Consider the following 19,347-nt stretch of genomic DNA (forward strand, 5'->3'; position numbering starts at 1 on the left):
ACGTTTTTGCCCATGTCCTCCTCCTCTAACGTATACTCAAGTAATGCTGGTTTGTACAGGAAGTGGTATCGTAGCAAAAAAAAAAAAAGTGGGAACCGAGAACGCCGTTTGCGCTGATGCTGTTATGAGTATGAGAAAACGGAAAAGGGAATTCCACCGTAGGTGAGGTGGTGACCATGTTACTGAGAGGAGGTCTTGTGAGCGACGTGGTTCTCGGCTTCGCAGTCGGTTGTCTCGCCGGTCCTCATGCTGGATGGGATCTGGGAGTCGGTGTTCTGGGTCGCGTGGGCAGTCGTGGGGTGTGATGCGGTGGTGTCGTCTTGTACGTATGCAATCTTGCTCCACACGCGCCAATGCAGGATGATAATGTGAGAGATGCGGTTTGCGACATCCGAGAGTTTGCGAACATCAGGATGAAGAAGGACGGTAGGAGAAGATGTATCGGTAGTCGAGGTAGGCAAAGTGAGTGGCGAAGGAGTTGTTGATGACGTTGTGGTTGGGACAAGGTTGTTGAACAGTTCCATGGGCGATGAGTTATTGTGTTTCTCCATGGTAGTTAGAACCGCAGGCAGTACGGCAGCCTCTACGTTACGCGCTCGGGTGGTGAAGGTACTGAAAAACAAGTGACGCAGACGTTGGTTCGCGCTTGACAGGTTGACGAAATCGTAAGTTGTTGATCGACAGGCTAGGGTAGAAGCTTGCCTCAGAATCTCAAGAGACAAAGCTTCAGAGTTAGCCATCCACTGGTGCGGTCCATAGCCAACAGATGTATTGCCCATGATTGCCGTAAGTGAGGAGATCAGCTGCTTGCGTGCAGTAGACAAGCTTGGTCCCTGGTATCCAAACTGTTTGAGCAGAGTAGCGAACATATCAAGACAGACCTCGAAGAAGACGAAATCTTCCATCTCTGCCTTGATGATCTGCAGGCGGTCGGTATCGAGGTACATTGTTTCGGGAAAGTCTGATCGTCCGTCTTTACCAAACAAGGTGGCCGTGATTCCACGGACAAAAACCTCAAGGTGTCGGCGTGAGGCTTCTTGTTGGGTGCAGAATAGACTGAACTCCTCAGTCGCAGAGCCGTACCACTTCTGGGCAGTTTGGATGTTGACTCGGGCGCGGCCAGCAACTAATCGATCCAGATGGTAGTGTGTCTCGAAATTGACCGTGTCCTCAACGAGCAGTGTTTTGAGGTTCCTGATCTGGTGGTTCGCAACATCCTAGCGTTGTCAGCATTGTACATTCAACCGTCACAAAATAGCTTACAAGCTTCATGGACTCCAATATCCCTAACAACTCGCACAAGCCTTTGACGATGCTCTCTGACTTGTTGAGTGTCACGCCTGTTCGCGTGTAGGAAACCATCTTGTCGACCCACTCGTCCCTCATCGGGGCGCAGTGTTCCTTGAGAAGGCACGCCATCCATTCAGACAGACGCACAAGGTCGCAAACACCGCGCTCGATCTCTTGCATCAACATCGGGACATCCAGATGCTCGTCTACCCTTGAGTGATCGCGGTCCGGCACCAGGCTCTTCAGCACATCTCGTATCGTTGAGAAGATCTTTGGAATACGTCGCTCAGCGTGTTGGACGATAGTCGACCAACTGGTTGTATCCATCTCTTGCAGTGGTGGTGTGCCTCGGAACAGTCGGGTATAAAGCTCCAGCTCTGCGACCAACGCCCTCCAGTACCTCTGTGCTGCCTTGACCTTCTCTTGTCCCTTTGCCCCGTCCAAATTCGGTCGAAAGCTTAGGTCACAGTCGAAGTTGATGTCATGCCGTAGCTTGATGTTCGTAATGATGTTCTGAATATCAAGCTCGGCCAGTGACTGTCGTGTGATCGGTGGCAGGTCTGAGCCTTCGCGAAAAGCCTCAGCTAACTCATCCCCCTCTGGTCCTGGAATCATAGTCATGATCAGCTCAGCAAGTTGCTCTGGTACGTCTGCGGTTTGTGGTGGTGATGTCGATGGAGATCGTGTGGACCGCACTGCATACTGTTCCCTGCGTCTCTTGTCGTGTCCAACATAGTGCCTGTCCTCGGTCGGCGGAGCTTCCCGACTAGTAAGTGACCCATGCCATGACGATGTTGACGCAGTCCTCTTCCTCTCAACAGCCGGTCGCACAGCATAAGCATGTTCGGTAGGCCTGAGGGTAGAAGGGTTGCTGCCTGCAGCTTCGGGTGTCTGGATACCCATGTCTTTTTGCTGTGGAGAGTGTTCGCTGTTACTCTGTATTGAATAGTGCAGTCTTATGTATCGACAACCCTGAGCTCTTGGTGGTAGTGGTGGCAAGAGGGTGCGCAGTCGTGACGGAAAATATTGAGGAGGCGAACGCTCACAAAGCGCATGCGTTGCTACAAGCGCGAGCTGCGACAAGTCAGCGATCAAACCATACAAGACAAGGCGTTTGCAAGACGCAAGCTGAAAACGTGTTCGCGGTATGTTTGACAGAAGCCGCAAGCTCCCGCATGAACCAGCGAGACAGATCCGAGTCAGGCTTGCAAGGTGCGGTTGTACGCTTGATCAAGGTGTACCTTTTAGCATGTGCCCACGTCGATGGTAGAACTGGAGGATTTATCGGACGCAAGTCTTAGGGCTTGTGTGATGTTGACATAGTAGAGGGGAGGACAAAGAGGTCAGTTGTGCTAATTGAACACAACGACGTTTGCGGAAGCTTGATGAGACGGCTTCGTAACAGTGCAGCTTTGCAGGAAAAGCAAAGCGAAAACGAAACAGAGCCAAAGAAGACAGAAGCAGAGAGACAGACAGGCGGATACTACTGAAGGTAGCGGATAAGCTGCGGCAAGGTGTGAGACTGCTGCAAGGTGTGTTGCGGAATTCAAACAGCGTCTGACTCGTTCCTGGGGAGAGAGCTGTTTTGCAGGTTGTGAAAGAGGCTGAAGTCAGAGGGTCAGCCCTTGCATTACTTGGGAGAAGGAAAAAAGGAGAGAATGAGCAGCTGCTCAATGATTATGTCCTGGGCGTATCTTAACATGTGCAACAGCCAATACCAACATCCAATGCCCGGAGCCGATCGCCACAGCTACGACAGATGGCGCTGGGGCGTTCGCGACCCGTTGCTCGGAGCACCTCACCAGTGTGAAGCTGCGGAACAGGCCTTCCTGGCAACACACCGCCTGTTACCCGCGGTTCAACCACGGTCAGGATTGCTGCCGTCGTCGCGGAGCCGCAGTAGCGCTCGCTCGCCTGCTGCCAAAAGTCATGGTCGCAGCTGCTGAGCGGAGGGCGAGATGCAGGCATTCCATTCCGAGCAGCGCATGCGGTTAGCCGACATGGAGAACACAACCGAGATTGGCTGGCGGCGCCGTAACCGTCACCAGCAGCCTCACTTTCGTAAACCAGGGCGAGCAGTTCGGAGCAATTGCCCGCCAACCAATACGGCTGCATCTGATAACGAAAAGTAAAGCCAGGCGATGCGTGCAGCAGCTGACCGGTCCACAGTCTCGTCTATCGTCACGTTTGACGATTGCTTACGGAGGCTGGCACGCGTCGTACTCGTGTCCAGTGTTCTGGCTTCGACATGAGCATCGGCGTCAGCGGTCAGCCAAACTCCAGGAGATGTTGCGGTCAGTGTGTTCTTGTGTGTACGGAGTGTGAAACGTCAATGTTTCCCCTGGGCCAGTAAGGTACCGACGAACAGCCGTGCGATTGACATTGCCGATGATCTGGTCCAAGTGAGATCTGCCGTGCAGACAGAGCCGTGGTGGAGCTGGCGTCAGAGACTGCAGTTGTTAAAGGTAGAGCGACCTCTCACGTCCGGTGAGACGGGCGTCGTGTGAATAAGAGAGACTGCAGGTGGGATCATGCCGGTACCGAGAGCAAGGCTCGCAGGTCTTGTAGGAACTGGACTGGTCGGTGAGTAAGAGTGGTTCGAGGCACGGACGAAGAAGCAAAGGCCAGAAAACGGTACACAGATATATGTGTGGAGGGCTGAGGTTGCGTTTGAGGTTGAGGCGGCAGCGGATGTCTAAACGGCAGTCACGACTCCGCACGTTAGGCTGGGGCTTGCCTTGTTCCTGAGCTCGACAGCCTTGTATCGATTGGTTGCTTCATTCATATACACAAAGGCAAGATGTTTATCTCGATCGTAGCCCAGTCTTCCCACACGAGTCCAAATCCAAGTCCCCACGTGAAACAACCAATTGTTGACCTCGGAGTGGTACAGTCCATTCAAACCACCAGCCGCGCGATACATCACCTAAGACCAGGATCAATACGACTCTACCTCTGTGCAGTAAAGCATTCTGTCGCTCCCTGCACAGTACAGCCCTTCATTCTCACACCAAGCCAACCAACGAACCACTTTTCCTGTCTAACAATCCTGAGCAGACCTCCTAATTCTGACCGTGCAGGGCAGAGGAGACATGTTAGCAGAACCCCAGTGTAACGGTAACAGGCCACGGCCAGCAGTTGTCATGCGAACCGACTGCATCATAGAAGGCACGGTAGAAGTCGACGCTTTTTAAGAGCATCCAGGACTATTAAGAGAGCACAGCGAGTCGTGCATTAAGATATGTGTCATGAGAAAGCTAATGAGAACAATCTATCCCAACTGCGTCAGCAAGTGCAAGGAAGCGTCCCATGCGCCTGCAAGGCAAAGATAGCTTATTGGGCCGATTTGGAACCAAGGAAAGACATAAGTACTCGACAAGTACCGCAAAGTTTGGACACGGAGGGAGAACTTTGTAGAGAAAACGTTGAGATGAGGGCGAGGTAAGAGCTAGTGCGCAGTTGTCCCAATTTGGAGATATTCACATTGCCACGTGTGTATTTCATGTCGCACTGAGCATGTCGTTGCTTCCCAAAAGAGTTCCGCATGCAGATGACCAACGTGCGCCTCACTGCGTCCGTAAGGCCGCTTGTTCGAGAGTCGGTTCTTCTTCGTCCGGAGCTGGCGGGATGACTCCCAGAATGAAGGACGCCATCTAAGCCTCAATGTCCAGGTCGTCGCTCTTCTTGCCGCTGCGTCCCCGGCGAGGCTCAGCTTGGGGACTGCGGTCTTCGCGCTCGTCGTCGCTGCTGTTTGATGGGCTTTGTGGCCTGCTGTCGTTCAAGTTGCGGCGACTCCTGGCCATCTGCGCACGGTTAGTACTGGTTCTGCGACCGCGATCGCAAGGCACTCACCCATGCCCTCACACCACCGATCAAACCCAGGTTGTAACCAGCTGTGAACTCGGAGCTTCCTCTTTCTGCATTGCTTGCACGCGGAATGTCTAGATGACTAAGTCTCGACAGAGCAGACGGTGATCGGGCGTCCACGGCAGCCTGCTCCATGGCGTTCGAGTGTTCACGGGTAGGCGTCCTGGCTGGACTAGCTGGGCGACTCGATTGCCAGAACTGACGGAAGTCCTTTGTAAGTTCTTGCCCAGTAGTGGCCCAGTTGGCCTTGATGCTGTCGCGGAACTCCACCATGTTGCGCTTAAGATCGAGCTCGTTCTTCTTGAGCCATGAGACGTTGAGCTCCTTGCGCGACGTGCCACGCTTGAGCTGGCGGTCGATGTACTGGTCATAGTCGCGGACGATCCTAGATGGTGTCAGTGGCTGCTTGCGCACACCTGGCCTGGGGGACCCTTACTTGGTGATGATACCCGTTGTGCTCAGACCCTCGGTTCGCTGGGTAACAAGGAACATGCCCCTCTCTTTGATAGGTCCGTAGATGTCGTCGCCCTCATCGGCGCCGTAGGGAAGGTCGTCGTGGGCGACATAGTCGATCTTGTGCTTCTCGAGGAAGTCGGTTGTAACGATCCAAGGACAGTCAGGGATGACCTCGTCGACCCATTTGCAGTGTCGCACACTCTCGGCGCGTTCCCTCGCCGATAAGACAGTAAGGCCCTTGCGCTTGTGCGTCTCCGTGTCGCCCGTGACGCCGACTACGAGCTCGACCTGGGGATTGTTGGGAGCTAAGTGGGCAAAGGCGCTCTTGGCTTGCTGCAATGCGCGCATGTGACCGATGTGGAAGAGGTCAAAGACACCGTCTGCGTACACTCTGATGGGGCGGTCCAATGAGGGGGGATTCGTCTTGAACCCACCGGCGGGGTCCGTGAGACCGGCACCTGGGGGCGCCTCCATGCGCATTGTGCTGGCCTCACCATTCTCGCCGTTCTTGAGTATGTCGGCGGAGGAGCGCTTGCTCTTCTTGCTGATGCGCTCGCCGTCGTCGTCGTCGTCGTCGTCGGCGTCGCTGTCGTCGTTGGGGGGTCCGGCGCGTCCGCGTTTTGTCGCGCCTGTCGATTCGGCCTGGCGCTCTTTCTTGGACGTGACTTGCTGCAGAACCGAATCTTTGACGCCCTCATTGGACGCGTCGCGAGACAATGGCTGCACCACATCCATGGCGTCTTTCTTGACCGAGCCAACGGTGTTGGACCTCTTGCGCTTAGGTGGCATGGATGTGCTGGCAGGAGCCGGGAAGAGAAAGCGCGGCAGTTATCGCTGCAGCGGGGACGGCAACGGCACGCGTGCGTTGAAGAGTGGTGGTGGACAGATGGATGGTCGAGTGCGTCCAAATCCTGAATCCTGGGGTTGTGGAGCTTGGGCGCTGATAAGCGTGCTGCGTGCTGCGTGCTGCGTGCTACCGGTGGCAGTGGAGCAATAGAGGGTGGCAGGGAGCCGCACTGGGTCGCTGCGACTAGAGGCTGTGAGAACGAGGAATGTCCGCGTGTTCCAGGGCCAGAGTATAGGGACGAGTTCAAGAGATGTTGACACGGTGCACGCGAGATGGCATCAGTTCATAATTTTGGAGCCCGTTCCCTGATCGAGTGCAGATCTCCCCAACGCGGCTATGACGTTGCAGCCACAGCCCGGTCGCTGCGTCCCTCACCAAGGCCGTTCGTTGATCGCCTTCACGTGCGCCTGTTCCCAACGCATGCGCAAGCTGGTGCTGGACGCAGCCGGTCGTCATTGTGGCTCCAGCTTGCACATGCATTCAAGTGTGAGCCTGGGGGTTGTCACCACGTCTCACATGGGGGCCTCTCCATGGCAGAGCTGGCGTTGGTGACACGGCAAGAGCCCCTGGATCCGGAGGCATTGACGGTCTGGTGCTCCTTTGCGTATTTCACAAATTTGTGCTACTACGTCGCCTTGTGTGCAAATGAGAGGCTGGTGAAGCTATCGTGGCTCCTCACGCCTTCAGAACTGCCTCATCAAGGGTCCACACGCGCACCTCACCCTCATCACCTGTGCTGACAATGACTTCCTCGCTGTCCCACCTCTTTCCCTTGTCCGCCCTCTTCGCCCACGTAACATGGTTGATCTCGAACACGTCGTGCGCCGAGTACATCTCTGCGACCACAACCCATTCAGTCACTGATGCCTCGGTGGATTCTGTCGCAGCAGCGCTAACACCATCCGCGCCCTCGACGCCCTCGACGCCCTCGACGCCCTCGACGCCTTCCATCGCCGTGCCGTTTACACTGCCGTTCGAACCCTGGCTCCTCCACCTCTCCCTGTACACGACAATCTTGCCATCACTCCCAGCACTGACGACAAGTCCGGTCGCGCGACTCCAGCTCACAGAGTAGATGGCACGGTCGTGAGCTCGTGGAAGCACGGCTTCTTGGTACCAGTCCTCGTCGATGGCTGCAGATCGGATGATCGATGGCATGCCGCTCTCCTGCCTCTGTCCCTCTCTTGGTTTCCGTCGCCAAATGCGCACTGTGCAGTCGTCTGCGCATGTCGCTAGTCTTGGCCCGCTCTGCTCCAAGGCTTCCACGTGCTGTGCTTGCGCTGCTGACAGTGCCTCTCTCTGCCTTCTGAAGTCATGTTTGGACATGGCAGGGCCCTCAAACTCAACCCACCAAACCGTCATCCCATGCCCCTCCACCATGGCGACCTGCACCCAATCATCCTGATCCTCCCTGTAGAATCTGACTGTATCGTCGTAACTGCTGCTCACCAGCAGGTCCTCCTCAGGATGCCACGCCACGCACTTGACGTCACCGTCATGCTCCTGCAGCACCGCGACCGTCTCAAAGTTGTCGTCCTCCAGCTCCTCCCATATCCACACGCTCTTGTCGCGCGAGCAGGTGGCAAGATACTGGCCGCTCGGACTCCACGTGAGCGACTTGATTTCTGATTCGTGCCCGTCGAGGATGCAAGAGAATTGGTACTCCTCCGCGTCTTCGCTCTCTTCGTCGCCAATCTCACGGCCGACTTCATGCTCGAGGCGGTCGCCGTCTTCCTTGCGCCAGATGCCTGCGCTGGAGTCGAAAGAGCCTGTCGCCAGGACGCTCTGTCCCTGTGTGTGCGGCTTCCAGCTGCAGCTCCGGACAGAGCGCTTGTGGCCTCCTGTGATGGCGTGGAGCAGCGTGAACGACGTCAGGCTATAGACGCGCACGCTGCGGTCAGAGCAGGCGGTGGCGACAATCGGTTGCGTCGGGTGGGGCGCGGTCTGCCATGTCCGCGAGTTGGACGGCGGCGAAAGAGTCGAAAGATGTGTGAGCGTGGGCGTCGTAGTGGTCATGCTTAGGGTTGGGCGCTCCGCTGCAGGCGGATCGAGGCCGTGGGGGTCTACACGAGCTTAGATGCGGCGGACGCTGGCTCGCACGAGGGCCAAAGTATAGCGCGTTGCAGAGCCACAGGCCACGCCAGGATACACAAGTAGACAAGACGCAATTGGGCGATGTCGTGAAGCTTTGCCATGTCGCGGGGCAGGTGCCTGATAAAAGTCCGGAAGCGCGTCATTGGCTAAGCGGCCCCGCGGCAGGGATGTCTACGTGCGCTATCCATCTATCCTATCGCGCATTTCCAGCATCACTCCCAAACTCAAGTCTCAAGACCGATACCACAAACGACATCTTGCCTGCTTCCCAATCTGTCTCGTATACACGTTATGCGTCGAGCAGCTAACTACAATACATCGTTTATAAACATGATTCCATCCGTACGCCCCCACGACAGTGTTTGCGCCAGATGATGTATGGGTATTCGTTCCAAAGTACACAAAACGCCAGCCATGCTTGTTTTGGGAATAAACCATGTCCAAGTCCGTCTATCTTCTTCCATGTCCGAGTCCGTCTATCTTCTTCCATGTCCGAGTCCGTCTATCTTCTACCATGTCCAAGTCCGTCTATCTTCTTCCATAGTACAGGTCCTTTGGTGATGCCCTGGTAGCATGCGGGTCGCGGAACGCGGTCGTGATGGACATCAGTCTGTCAGCCAGCGTCTGCTGCTCTGTATCGGCAACACCGGCTTCGGATCTGACGCCCATGTCTCGCATCTCTATCGTGGCCTCTCCGCTCTTCGACTCATCGTGGGTGATCTGCTGGGTCGACGTCACCATGATGCCTCCCCACGGGTGACTGCTGCTCGCATCCGCGCACGGTGACGCCGAGTTCACCAAGCCCTTCTCAGAAATAGAGTCGGGCTGGAGGGTCATGTCGGAAGTCGTTGACCGGTACGGACGTAGCTTGAGGTGCCATTTGCTGCTGCGCTGGGTGGCTTCCTTGGGGATGGAAGGAGTCTGTGTAAGCATGGCGAACTCTTTGTGGTTCCTGATCGCTAGGATCTGATGGTCTGGAGAGCCGGGGTATGACCTGAGATAGGTCTGGAAAACAGACATGGGAATGCACTTCAAAGTCAGACTCTGAAGGGACTGGATGTAGATCTCCTTGATACCACAGAAAGCAAACACTGTCGCTGGGCTTCGCTCCTTTTGGCCACCCATGCCATGAGCGATGTCCAGTTGCTTTGCGGAGAAGATGGCACTGTGCAGTGCCGACTCGGGTGCATGCTGCAAGAGGTCGAGCAAAGAATAACGGAATCCTTCCAAGAACTCATCCTCACCTTCGGTCACCGTGTCGCTACGTTGCCCTGTGCGTGCAAGGCATTCGTCAAGTGATAGGCCGTTGAAGCCTGCCAGAAGCTTCAGTTCCCTTGCAGAGAGTTCCCTGTCCGTCATCTTAACCATTGGCAGCCCGTCCGGGTTTGCTCGGGGTACAATGACGTCCAGGCCTCGCATGCCTGGTGCAGGTTGTAGAAGGAACGATGCAAGGTACGTTCCACTTGTCGGGATGGAAGGCATCCTCTCCGTGTACGCATGCCAACGATCGACCATGTCGTGCAGATCATCCCGAGAGACCTGCAAACTACGGGCAAGGTTGTCGCCGACCTGGTCAACGTTGGCGAAGTGGTAACCGAGGTTCTGCAGACGTTTCACTTCGCTCAAATCGGCCTTCTTTGTCAAGACCAACATTTGTCCCCGTCCAAAAAGAATTGGGTTGGCCATGCCAGTCTCCATATCCTTGTTAGCCACATCGGCTGCGAGGATCTCCTTTCTGCCATTTGTGTCCTTGAAAACCGTTCTTGTTATCGACATGGAAGTGCCTGTAGTTACGACTTCTTCGTACAGGTTTCCGAGGTTGTGGAGACCGGTATCGAGTGTCTTTGCGATATCGTAAGCTGTGACGCAGAAGAGCTCTCGGAAGGTAGCAGAGTAGGTTGTATCGTCCTCGAGCTGAAGGAACTTCGGCTTTCAGCAGCTGTGGCAGGCGAGATCGTTTGGAGGTAACCGGTGCTGTGGAGGTGTTGGCGCATAGATGGAATCAAGTCGACTACTCCTCCCCAGTGACGAGACACTCGGAAGATCCATTGAAACACAGGATGCGACGCGTTGAACTCATCATCAAACGTCTATTGTTGTTAGCGACCGTTGCTGTGCGATGTGGGCATACTTGACCCTACCCTCTGTTGGAACTGCCGGGTGATTGTTTGGCAAGGCAAAAGGCCACCCTGACTGACTAGTAGCCTGCCACCTTCATCGAATGTAGCGCATGCGAGGACAACCTGCTGCGCTCGATCCTTGAGCAGTCGGCGGTGGCGTTGCTTCAGACAACCGAGGAGGAAGCAAACAGCGCAAGCGCTCAGGGACTGACGTTGTGTGAGTAACAGCTTTTCGAACACACGAGAGATTCTTACCAAGCAAAGGGCGATGATAAGGGTTATGTTTCGTTCTTTGCCGGATCCGTCATGATAGCCTCGTACCTCGTACCGTGTACCAGCCGCAGCGGTCCAGTGCATACCGGAAACAGCCAAAGCCAGGAAACAAGCAACCACAGCACGTCTGAAGATGTTGTTCAGCCATAAGCCACTCCAGTGAAAGAAGAGTCCGAAAGACAGCAGACTAGCGCCTACTGCGATACCCGAAGCACCAAATATATGCGGCCAGCTGAGCTGCAGGTGGTAGTTCGTAGTACCGTTGTTCCCAAGGTAGTGCATCTCGGTAATGGCTGCACCAGCACAGATGGAACAAACAACGAGAGAAGCAACTCGGATGGCGGCATGCTTGCTTCTCCTATAGAAGCGGTCGGCGACCATCAGTCCAAGGAAGATGACCACGACCGGCATGATAGCGGAGATCGCAGTGTAAGTAGGACTGTAGTAGAGCTGAATCTCGTCTTCCCCGTCACCCAAAACGATGGCTCGGTTGCCAACGAAATGCATACACCAGATAGCCACCAAACCAAAAGATACTGAGCATCCTGCAATCTGAACGCTTTGTGTTTTTAGCTGGCATATTATGATCTGCTTAGGTACGACTTACTATGATCTCCACCCCGAACCTGATACCCTGCGATGTAACAGTTCCACCGTCGTGACGGATCCGATCAGACTGACCATATATGAACAGAGGATGAGATATGGTAAAAATGATATAATTGGCTTGCTCCCAATGGGATACTTCGCCATGAGTTCAGGGCTTGCACTCATGATGGGCCACCTAAATGACTGCGATCGCAAGCTGTAGTGTGGAATCCCGTGAGGTTGTCGATTAGGAGCGCAGTCAGCTCATCTGTGCCTAGGATGCAATACTGGTATTCACTTCCAAGTCCGAACGTTCTGGTTATACAACGTGGATGGTGCTGAGGTGGTTTCGAAAAGCTCATTCGCAAGGAGTGATCCCAAACAAGTGGTTCAAGGCGAGATGCAGGAGATTGTGGCGCGGGAAGCCTTCCGTTTGGATGCAGGGCGTTTTGTTTTGTACTGGCGCGTGAACCTTCGAGACCTTCAAGACCTTCAAGGCCTTCAAGGCCTTCAAGACCTTCAGGTAAGCGGCCCGACGACTTTGAGCCTGGAGCGACCACTGTGACAGCATTGACGTCTAGCACCGAACGTTCCGACTGCCTCGAGAGCCTAAGCAAGAGCCACGCCAATTGAGACATGCCTGACATAGTGGGTCCGCAATGCACCATGGCGACCAAGCGCGGTTTGACTAACGATAAGGTTTGAGTGCTCTGCCAAGACGGTCAGGAACTATGACGGCTCTCTCACTACCGAATCTGCAGGCATGACGTGAAGGGTGGAGGAAGGTAATGGCATTCCTCTCGATGCGCTGATACTCCGCCATGATAGACTCTGTTTTCACGCATAACAGACTGACTGTGAAATCCTCAGAGTGTGCAGGTAGAGACCCGCGCGCCCTCGGACGGCTAGAAGCCCAGAAGTGTGGTTCATCGGCAAAAGATACCTTGGTAGGTACCCAAGAATAAACGTGATCGGCGAAGCTGTCACATCGCCGGAGCGGCCCCTTAGGAGGGTGATACCGTGCGCTTGTAATTGGCCTTGCGGAAACAGAGGAACCATGGTGTCCCTATTTGAACATTTTCAATGTTGTATTGTCATCCTCAGTCAAGGTGTGAAGACATGGACGATGGTCGTGGGGCGCATTGCGGCTGCGGCCACGACTGTTGAGCTGGCAGAACCACCCTAATTCTCATGCATCAACGGCAAAGAATACTCCTTCGTTAATATGCGCTCTTCGCTTGCTCCTGCCTATGATCAAGCCACATCAGATGCCAATTGGCCATCAATCTTGCGCATTTTGCTGGCTTGCTGCCCAGAAGCGGCACACCACGCCATTCTACAGCAAGGATATCATTTGGCATGCATCTAGCCGTGATTGCACAACTCGGAGCATAGGGTTTAACTGAACCAGACTCGAATATCTCGGGTGACTACTGACAGTTCCACGGTCTACATTGCAATGTCTTCGGACGGCTCGACTCGTGCTCGCCGCTGAAGAAATACTGTGGGCCTTGAGAGCCACGAACCGGTTGCCATTTCGAGCGCGGATAGAGAAGCAAAACCTCGCTGTTGGAGACCGATCTGCACTAGCCCCAAGATGATTTGGGTTTAATGATCCTTCCGCAATGATTAGCGGGGTACCGAGCTTTGGTAATCGACTTTCTGTCGCATCAACACGTCGCACTGCCAGCAATTTTCTCCTCGAGGTCGTTTCTTCAACACCGATTTATTCAGAAGTATTGTCTTCGTGTTGTTGCGTGTCCGCTTCTTCCGGCGTAAGGATGCAATAACTTTCATCGGTGTTTGGGCTACGAAACAATCGCTCTAGACTGATCCAACCAAGATGTTCCTCGGCAGACCCCGGATCGGCCAGCCCGTTGGATCGGCCACATGGCCAGGAAGCTTTGGACGGCTTACAGTAGTGTCCCTCAAATTCTCATTACCAGTAAGTACACAGGCACGCGGCTGCGAAAAAAAGCCGCACACACAAATGAGTCGAAATCCAGCACCACCCCATAGCTCTCCCTACAACGTCAATTAATTAATTCTACGTATACCAAATTGTGGCGCTTAGTTAGAAGAGTAATTCTTTATTTTAATTTATTTTTAACTGTGTAGTTGTAGAGTTATAATAATTTAAATCTTACCCCTATTATCTATCTATCTACCTATTGTCCTCTATTACTATACTGTAGGAGCAGATAGCACAGATGCTAAATTTTATTAGTATTCTATAGTAATTATAATCCCTTATAGCAGGCATAACAATTATAATAAAAATACGCCAGAAATTAAGTGTGTGGGTGGTGGTGTAGGTGGTGGTAGAGAACCTCAGCATTTACTGTGTGCGGCTTTTTTTTGCAGCCGCGTGACAGGATGCTCGATGACAAGGTGACCCAAGCCAACCTTGATTGTGGTGGGAGCGACGATGTACAACAAGAGGTGGTACTTCCAGTGTGCAGCTGTTCGTCTCAAGCAATTCGACCAACAGGAGAGCAAGGCCAAAGGCTACAGAGCACCACATTTGCCGGTCATGGAAACGTTGAAGGCTCGTGTGCTTTGGCGGCACATTCGCAGATCAGCGGCCTTGCGTGCGGTGGCATGCAGCGCGCGGATGGTCGAGCTGTTCGTGGTATGGGCAATTCTTAATCGATTTGGCCAAGGACCCCGCGTGCTTCCGAAAGCTTCTGGGGGTGTTCGCTTGACTTCCGCAGAGTACGCTTTCTGGAGGTTGCCAAATGCCTTGGCAGTGACTTGTAGCTGAACGCTCCTTGTTTCGCTTTCCTGCGGGCCAGAGGTATTGTGGATATCCTAAATGTTTGTATGTAGGCAGGAGATTTACCGTGAGAGCTGTGCCATTGTTCGCTCCTTGCACGACAGCACGGCCCGTCTTGTCAGTCAACACGCGTAGACATTCGCATGTCCGCTGTTTGGCTGTGGTGCGTTATGACAGGCTTCTCGACCCTGCACACTCGTGCGAACTATTTTTCAGTCGCCTGCAGAAAAGCAGCTTTGCGCCGGTACCACATTCTCCTATCTGTCTTCGCCGAAGACGGAGTACAGAAAAACAACAGTTCATGGGGGAGCCAAGGGAACCATGGATCTGCTCCACACATTTCCCAACACTCCACGGGCTTATTTTTCACAAGACTTCGTCGCCGCAACGTGTAAAGGAACTCAGGGGCTCCGGGTACGTGTTTCCGAGGAGTAGCTCATCGTCGGCAATCTCAGGAACAATCCTTGTGGCAGCCAATGCTCCGAGGACAACACGTTCTGATGAAGTGCCACCACAGGCTGTGTTTGCTTGATCGTTGTTGAGGGTTCGACCAATGCCGAACGCTCCGCTTCCGTCAGAACCCGCTGCGCTGAGTCTTAGTCTGTGGCCCTGTCTACTGTCTTGCCACAACTGCTCTAGTATATCGTCTGACTGAGAAGGAGTGGTAGTCGGTGGCTCTGAAGCTACAAATGACTGCAATGGCATTGCTGGCTTGCAAAAAATGTGTTTTTGCAAATGCAGCCAAAGCAGGGGAGCGATGGAAGAAGTTGGAGATGTCTTGTCCGAAGTACTAACAAATTCACGATCCGTTGCTTGATCTGCAGCTCGAAGAGATAGCGAGGGGGCCGTCAAAGCTAACAATTTCCCCCTCAGGCTTCTCGAAGCTGTCTTTCCAGTCGTGGCTGGGTGACAAAGAGATCGACCGATAACCTGGAGTAGACTCGCTCTTTGCGAGAGAGACTGTTGCACAGTAAGCATGGCCGGAAGCATGGCCGGTTGTGTACAAAGATGATCCGATTCTCACCAGCAAATAACCTGATTTCCACAACGCGGGTGCAATCTCTGCAAGGCCCGGCCCAAATCTACTTGTTTTGACTTTGATTCCAGGTACCAGTTTACTGTTAATGCTACCCATGACCGAAAGTCGTAGTGCCCCATCGACTAACGTCTGTAAGCCTGCAATGCTAATGTTTGACCTTGAATTGGGTGTCCTCTTCTGGAGATCTGAGGTACTCGCGATGAACGGGCAATTCCAAGAGGCTCTACCTGCGAATGAAGCTGTTCTTGTTGGAGACGAGGCTGATGATCGGCTCCTCTTCGTAGTTGGCGACGAAGCGGGTAACGGTATTGTGTCTTCCACATCGAGAGAGAGAGCACCCCAGCCTTCTCGCTCAATATCTTCGGACCCTTGGCTTTTTGCTGGCTGCAATAGGCTGTTGATGTTCGTCAAGGTTTTGAGTCGCTTAGCTGTCGTTGCTTTCTTTTGCTGAACGATCTCGAAGACGTCTATAGATAGAAGCACTGAATCGAGGAAGAACACAGGCACTCCTTCGGGCGGTCGCACATCTGCAGCAGAGACATTTGGTAGGATTCGATGGCGTTGCTTCACTGAGGATACTGTGTGATCACTTGAATGGTTGACCGTGATCCGCAGCTTTCCTGGCTCGCGCATAGTGCAATGTGGTATTGACGAGTGTAGGCATAGCTGGCTCCACACCTGAAGATGTCCTGTCAGTGACACACACCGCAAAAACCACAAACACACTCACTGGTGCGTCAAGAATGGCCTGGGAAAGTTGTTGAACCTGCTCGTCAGCAAGAGGCTGCCCTCTGAGAGTAAGATCCAGATCGATGTAGAGCCCGTTTCCGCGACCCACCCACGCTTCGCCAGATGACAAGAGGTTCAGAAGAGATATTGCATTGTGCTGCTCGAAATTAGTGCACGGCTGTTGCGGTGAGATTTTGATCGAAGTTTTGAGCCAAAGCTCGAAGTTGATGGTAGAAGTCGAGAGGACTGCCCGTCCAAGCTCAATCGACTTGTGCATGCCTTTGAGCCATGCAGGTACGATGCTAGCAACTGCGAAGCACTGGCGCCGAGCTGTTGAGGTGACGAGAAGAAGAAGAGGAAGCCACGATGTACGACGCTATCTCATGCCAAGACGCTAGTTCGCCAGTGACAACGGAGCTCGAATGTTGCTTCCTCAAAACCCGAGCTTGACAGCTAGCCAACAACACCGCCATGAGTTCCTCAACGATGGCCACGCTGCAGCGCACTACTCGGGTTCTACGAGGCGGCTGCGCTCAGTCATTCGTACCCGTAGTTCCCGCGATGCGTCGGAGCTTCCATTGTAGCTCAGCTAAGCACACTGATGGTGTTTTTCGAGAGCTCACATCGATGCGCGTTCGCACGCCTTGGGTCGAGGCATTTCGCAAGCAACAGCAGGACGGCAAGCAGCCTGGCGAAGTGTCTGGGAAGCCAGAGGTGCCCAAGGATCGCAACCTGCCACCCAAACGAATGAGTGAAAGCTACCACTCTGTCATTCTGCCTTTAGCTCAGGACCCATGGTTGCTTGATACGTATCTAAACTCTTCTGGACACATACGTCTAGGTACCATATTCATGGATCTTGATGCGCTTTCTGGGGTCATCGCGTAAGCCTCAGGAGCTGCGCAAGTTTAACAAACCCATCTAAAAGCTTCTACAGGTACAAGCACACAGGCGAAGACGTAACAACGGTTACCGCTTCTTGCGACCGTATCACTATTCATCACCCATTGGACGAGATTTGTGACCTTCAACTATCTGGTCGAGTCACATATGCAACCGGTAGAAGCAGCTTAGAGATAACAATGCAGGTCGCGAAAGCACCAAAAGAAGGCGAAGAGGTAAAAGACACTGACGTTCTCATCAATTGTACCTTCACAATGGTGTCATTGGACCCAGGCACCAAAAAGTATAAGACTCAATCCATATGGATGGTCCTGAGCTGACAAATGACCTAGGCCCGTCAATGTCAACGCGCTGGTTGTGGAAACTCCGGAGGAGAAGCGGTTGTATGCTCTGGGCGAGCGTAATTCACAAATCCGCAAGGAGAGGCGCAATACCTCACTGATTAAACACACACCAAACGATCTCGAAAGCGATCTCATTCACGCCTTCTGGCAGAAACAGCTTCAATATCATGGTTAGTTGCTTTTCAAAGACGATGTGGCTTTACTGAAGCTCGCACAGATCCTCAGGACGAGCTACGTAAGCCTGACAATCTCCATTTCATGGATACGACACGCCTCCAGACTGCCACAATCATGCAGCCGCAATACCGCAATCGTCACCATTTCATGATATTCGGTGGCTTCCTCCTCAAGCAGACGTTCGAACTCGCATTCACCACAGCTGCGGCCTTTGCGCACGCCCGACCCACTTTCGTCTCCCTCGACCCCTCTACATTTCTAAATCCGGTGCCAGTTGGCAGTATACTATACATGACAGCACATGTTGTTTACACGGACCCTCCACTCCTTGGTGCTCCTGGGGAGCATTTTGAAGAGCACAGCGAATACACAAGGGTACAGATCCGGGTCGACACCAAAGTAAGAGATGTGGAGCATGGGCATTCGAAGCCTACGGGCCAGTTCAACTATACTTTCAATGGTCGGTTTTTGGCGCGTTTCGAAGCCGTTACGCTATGCTGACATGTTTAACAGTATCGAAAAACATCAGGGTAATGCCAAGGACATATCAGGAGTTCATGTACTATCTCGAGGCGCGCAGACGAGCCGAGCAAGTCAGGCGCACTTTGGAAGAAGGTGTCAGCGTCAGCCCAGAAAGGGCGGCAGAGTCTCTCACGGAGTAATGATCTTTGCTCGCACTATAAGCTCGATCGATGTAGGGGATATTACGACCTAATCAAGATCAGTGTGTATAAAAAAGCAAAGTCACAGTTCGGTAACATTGGTAATCTACGCGTTTGCAAAGTCCAATATACACAGTATAAAACAGACGATCACCCAATCAAGAAGAATACAGCAAAATAAGTACATCGGGCTAGGCTTGAGATGCTCATGAGTCCAAAGCCTGCGATCGCCATTGCGCCAACGCCACTCGAGCACCAATGCCAGTGCACCACCCGGTTGTTGAAGCGCCAATGTGTGTAAACAAGTCAGCTTGATGATCCAGCTAGACGGCGGAACCGTAGTACCAGGAACCCAAGCCGCAGACTCCTTTGGATTCGAGGAACGAATTTGATTAGGCGGTGAGCTGCTTCGCATCCCTGGCTTCAGAAAGTGAGGCTGACCTGACGCTGCAGCACAGACACGATTTGTCCAGGGAGAATGCCGCTCGTTGCTGTGCCCTGGTCAGTCCCCGCAACTCCAGCACTGCTGCACACCGTCCTCTCTGCTATAATGGGGAACTCGGAACTCACCAACCCACCAGTTCCACTTTTTTATAGTGAAGAGTAACACTTATGTCGCCCCTTTTACCATTCGTCAAGCTGCAGTTCGAGATTCACATCCTCGGAGCAGTCGCTGCAATAATAATTGGAAAAGCCACTGCATTTGACTGTCGGATTCTTGCACATGTCGATGCTCCAAGCGTCGTAAGAGTAACCAGAAAGAAGGCGTGAGGCGCAGATTTCAATGGAGTTGGCCCAGATGTAGTAGTCGTGGTTGCAGTAGTACCAAGAATATGTGTAGGAGCACATTTTGGCTCTTTGGCTTTGAAGACTTTTGGTTTTGGGAGGCGGTGTACGGCTCTTGAGTATGTCGTTGCGTTTTGGCGATGGTTAAACGAAGGTTGAGCGCTGGAATCGTTGATTAGTTGACCGCTTCTTTCACGCAGTAGAACTTGCGGATCAGTGCGTTTGAACTATTCACCTCATGCATGGTGCGAAGTCCAGAACCTCTTCCGATCTGGAGGAAGAGCTGGAGGTAGACAAGATTACAAGTGCGGAAGAAAGAGCATGGGTTCAGCAACTCACGTTGATCTGCGTGTTTTTGTAGGAGCGTCACTTTTTTTGGAGTCGATGGAGTTTAGG

At 53.3% G+C, this 19,347-nt stretch overlaps 6 protein-coding genes across 6 annotated transcripts, besides 4 other annotated features; 1 reads left to right on the top strand and 5 right to left on the bottom strand.

The window, feature by feature from the left end:
* Positions 1–179: 179 nt before the first annotated feature.
* Positions 180–2,193, bottom strand: EKO05_0007309 (Protein SOSEKI 1; the record flags this gene model as incomplete). Its single annotated transcript, XM_038943452.1, has 2 exons — positions 180–1,217; positions 1,264–2,193. The coding sequence occupies 2 exons, from the start codon at positions 2,191–2,193 to the stop codon at positions 180–182; spliced, it is 1,968 nt and encodes a 655-aa protein (XP_038794074.1).
* Positions 2,194–4,943: 2,750 nt separating this feature from the next.
* On the bottom strand, positions 4,944–6,402 carry EKO05_0007310 (Choline-phosphate cytidylyltransferase; the record flags this gene model as incomplete). Its single annotated transcript, XM_038943372.1, has 3 exons — positions 4,944–5,093; positions 5,143–5,542; positions 5,594–6,402. 3 exons carry the CDS (start codon positions 6,400–6,402, stop codon positions 4,944–4,946), a joined length of 1,359 nt encoding a protein of 452 aa, XP_038794073.1.
* Positions 6,171–6,209: a tandem repeat.
* Positions 6,403–7,135: 733 nt separating the features above from the next.
* Positions 7,136–8,476, bottom strand: EKO05_0007311 (Cytosolic iron-sulfur protein assembly protein; the record flags this gene model as incomplete). The annotated part of the gene is made up of 1 exon (XM_038947221.1): positions 7,136–8,476. One exon carries the CDS (start codon positions 8,474–8,476, stop codon positions 7,136–7,138), a length of 1,341 nt encoding a protein of 446 aa, XP_038794072.1.
* Positions 7,366–7,405: a tandem repeat.
* A 606-nt stretch (positions 8,477–9,082) lies between the features above and the next one.
* EKO05_0007312 (uncharacterized protein) lies at positions 9,083–11,358 on the bottom strand (the record flags this gene model as incomplete). Its single annotated transcript, XM_059637014.1, has 4 exons — positions 9,083–10,477; positions 10,570–10,644; positions 10,696–10,881; positions 10,930–11,358. The coding sequence occupies 4 exons, from the start codon at positions 11,356–11,358 to the stop codon at positions 9,083–9,085; spliced, it is 2,085 nt and encodes a 694-aa protein (XP_059492997.1).
* A 647-nt stretch (positions 11,359–12,005) lies between these two features.
* Positions 12,006–12,057: a tandem repeat.
* Positions 12,058–13,684: 1,627 nt separating this feature from the next.
* Positions 13,685–13,723: a tandem repeat.
* A 954-nt stretch (positions 13,724–14,677) lies between these two features.
* Positions 14,678–16,356, bottom strand: EKO05_0007313 (uncharacterized protein; the record flags this gene model as incomplete). The annotated part of the gene is made up of 3 exons (XM_059637015.1): positions 14,678–15,271; positions 15,336–16,028; positions 16,081–16,356. 3 exons carry the CDS (start codon positions 16,354–16,356, stop codon positions 14,678–14,680), a joined length of 1,563 nt encoding a protein of 520 aa, XP_059492998.1.
* A 194-nt stretch (positions 16,357–16,550) lies between these two features.
* EKO05_0007314 (uncharacterized protein) lies at positions 16,551–18,165 on the top strand (the record flags this gene model as incomplete). Its single annotated transcript, XM_038943202.1, has 5 exons — positions 16,551–16,963; positions 17,017–17,265; positions 17,315–17,496; positions 17,544–17,963; positions 18,017–18,165. 5 exons carry the CDS (start codon positions 16,551–16,553, stop codon positions 18,163–18,165), a joined length of 1,413 nt encoding a protein of 470 aa, XP_038794069.1.
* Between the last annotated feature and the right edge of the window lie 1,182 nt (positions 18,166–19,347).

This window comes from Ascochyta rabiei, chromosome 12, assembly GCF_004011695.2.
Source record: "Ascochyta rabiei chromosome 12, complete sequence".
In the NCBI taxonomy this organism is placed as follows: Eukaryota; Fungi; Ascomycota; class Dothideomycetes; order Pleosporales; family Didymellaceae; genus Ascochyta; species Ascochyta rabiei.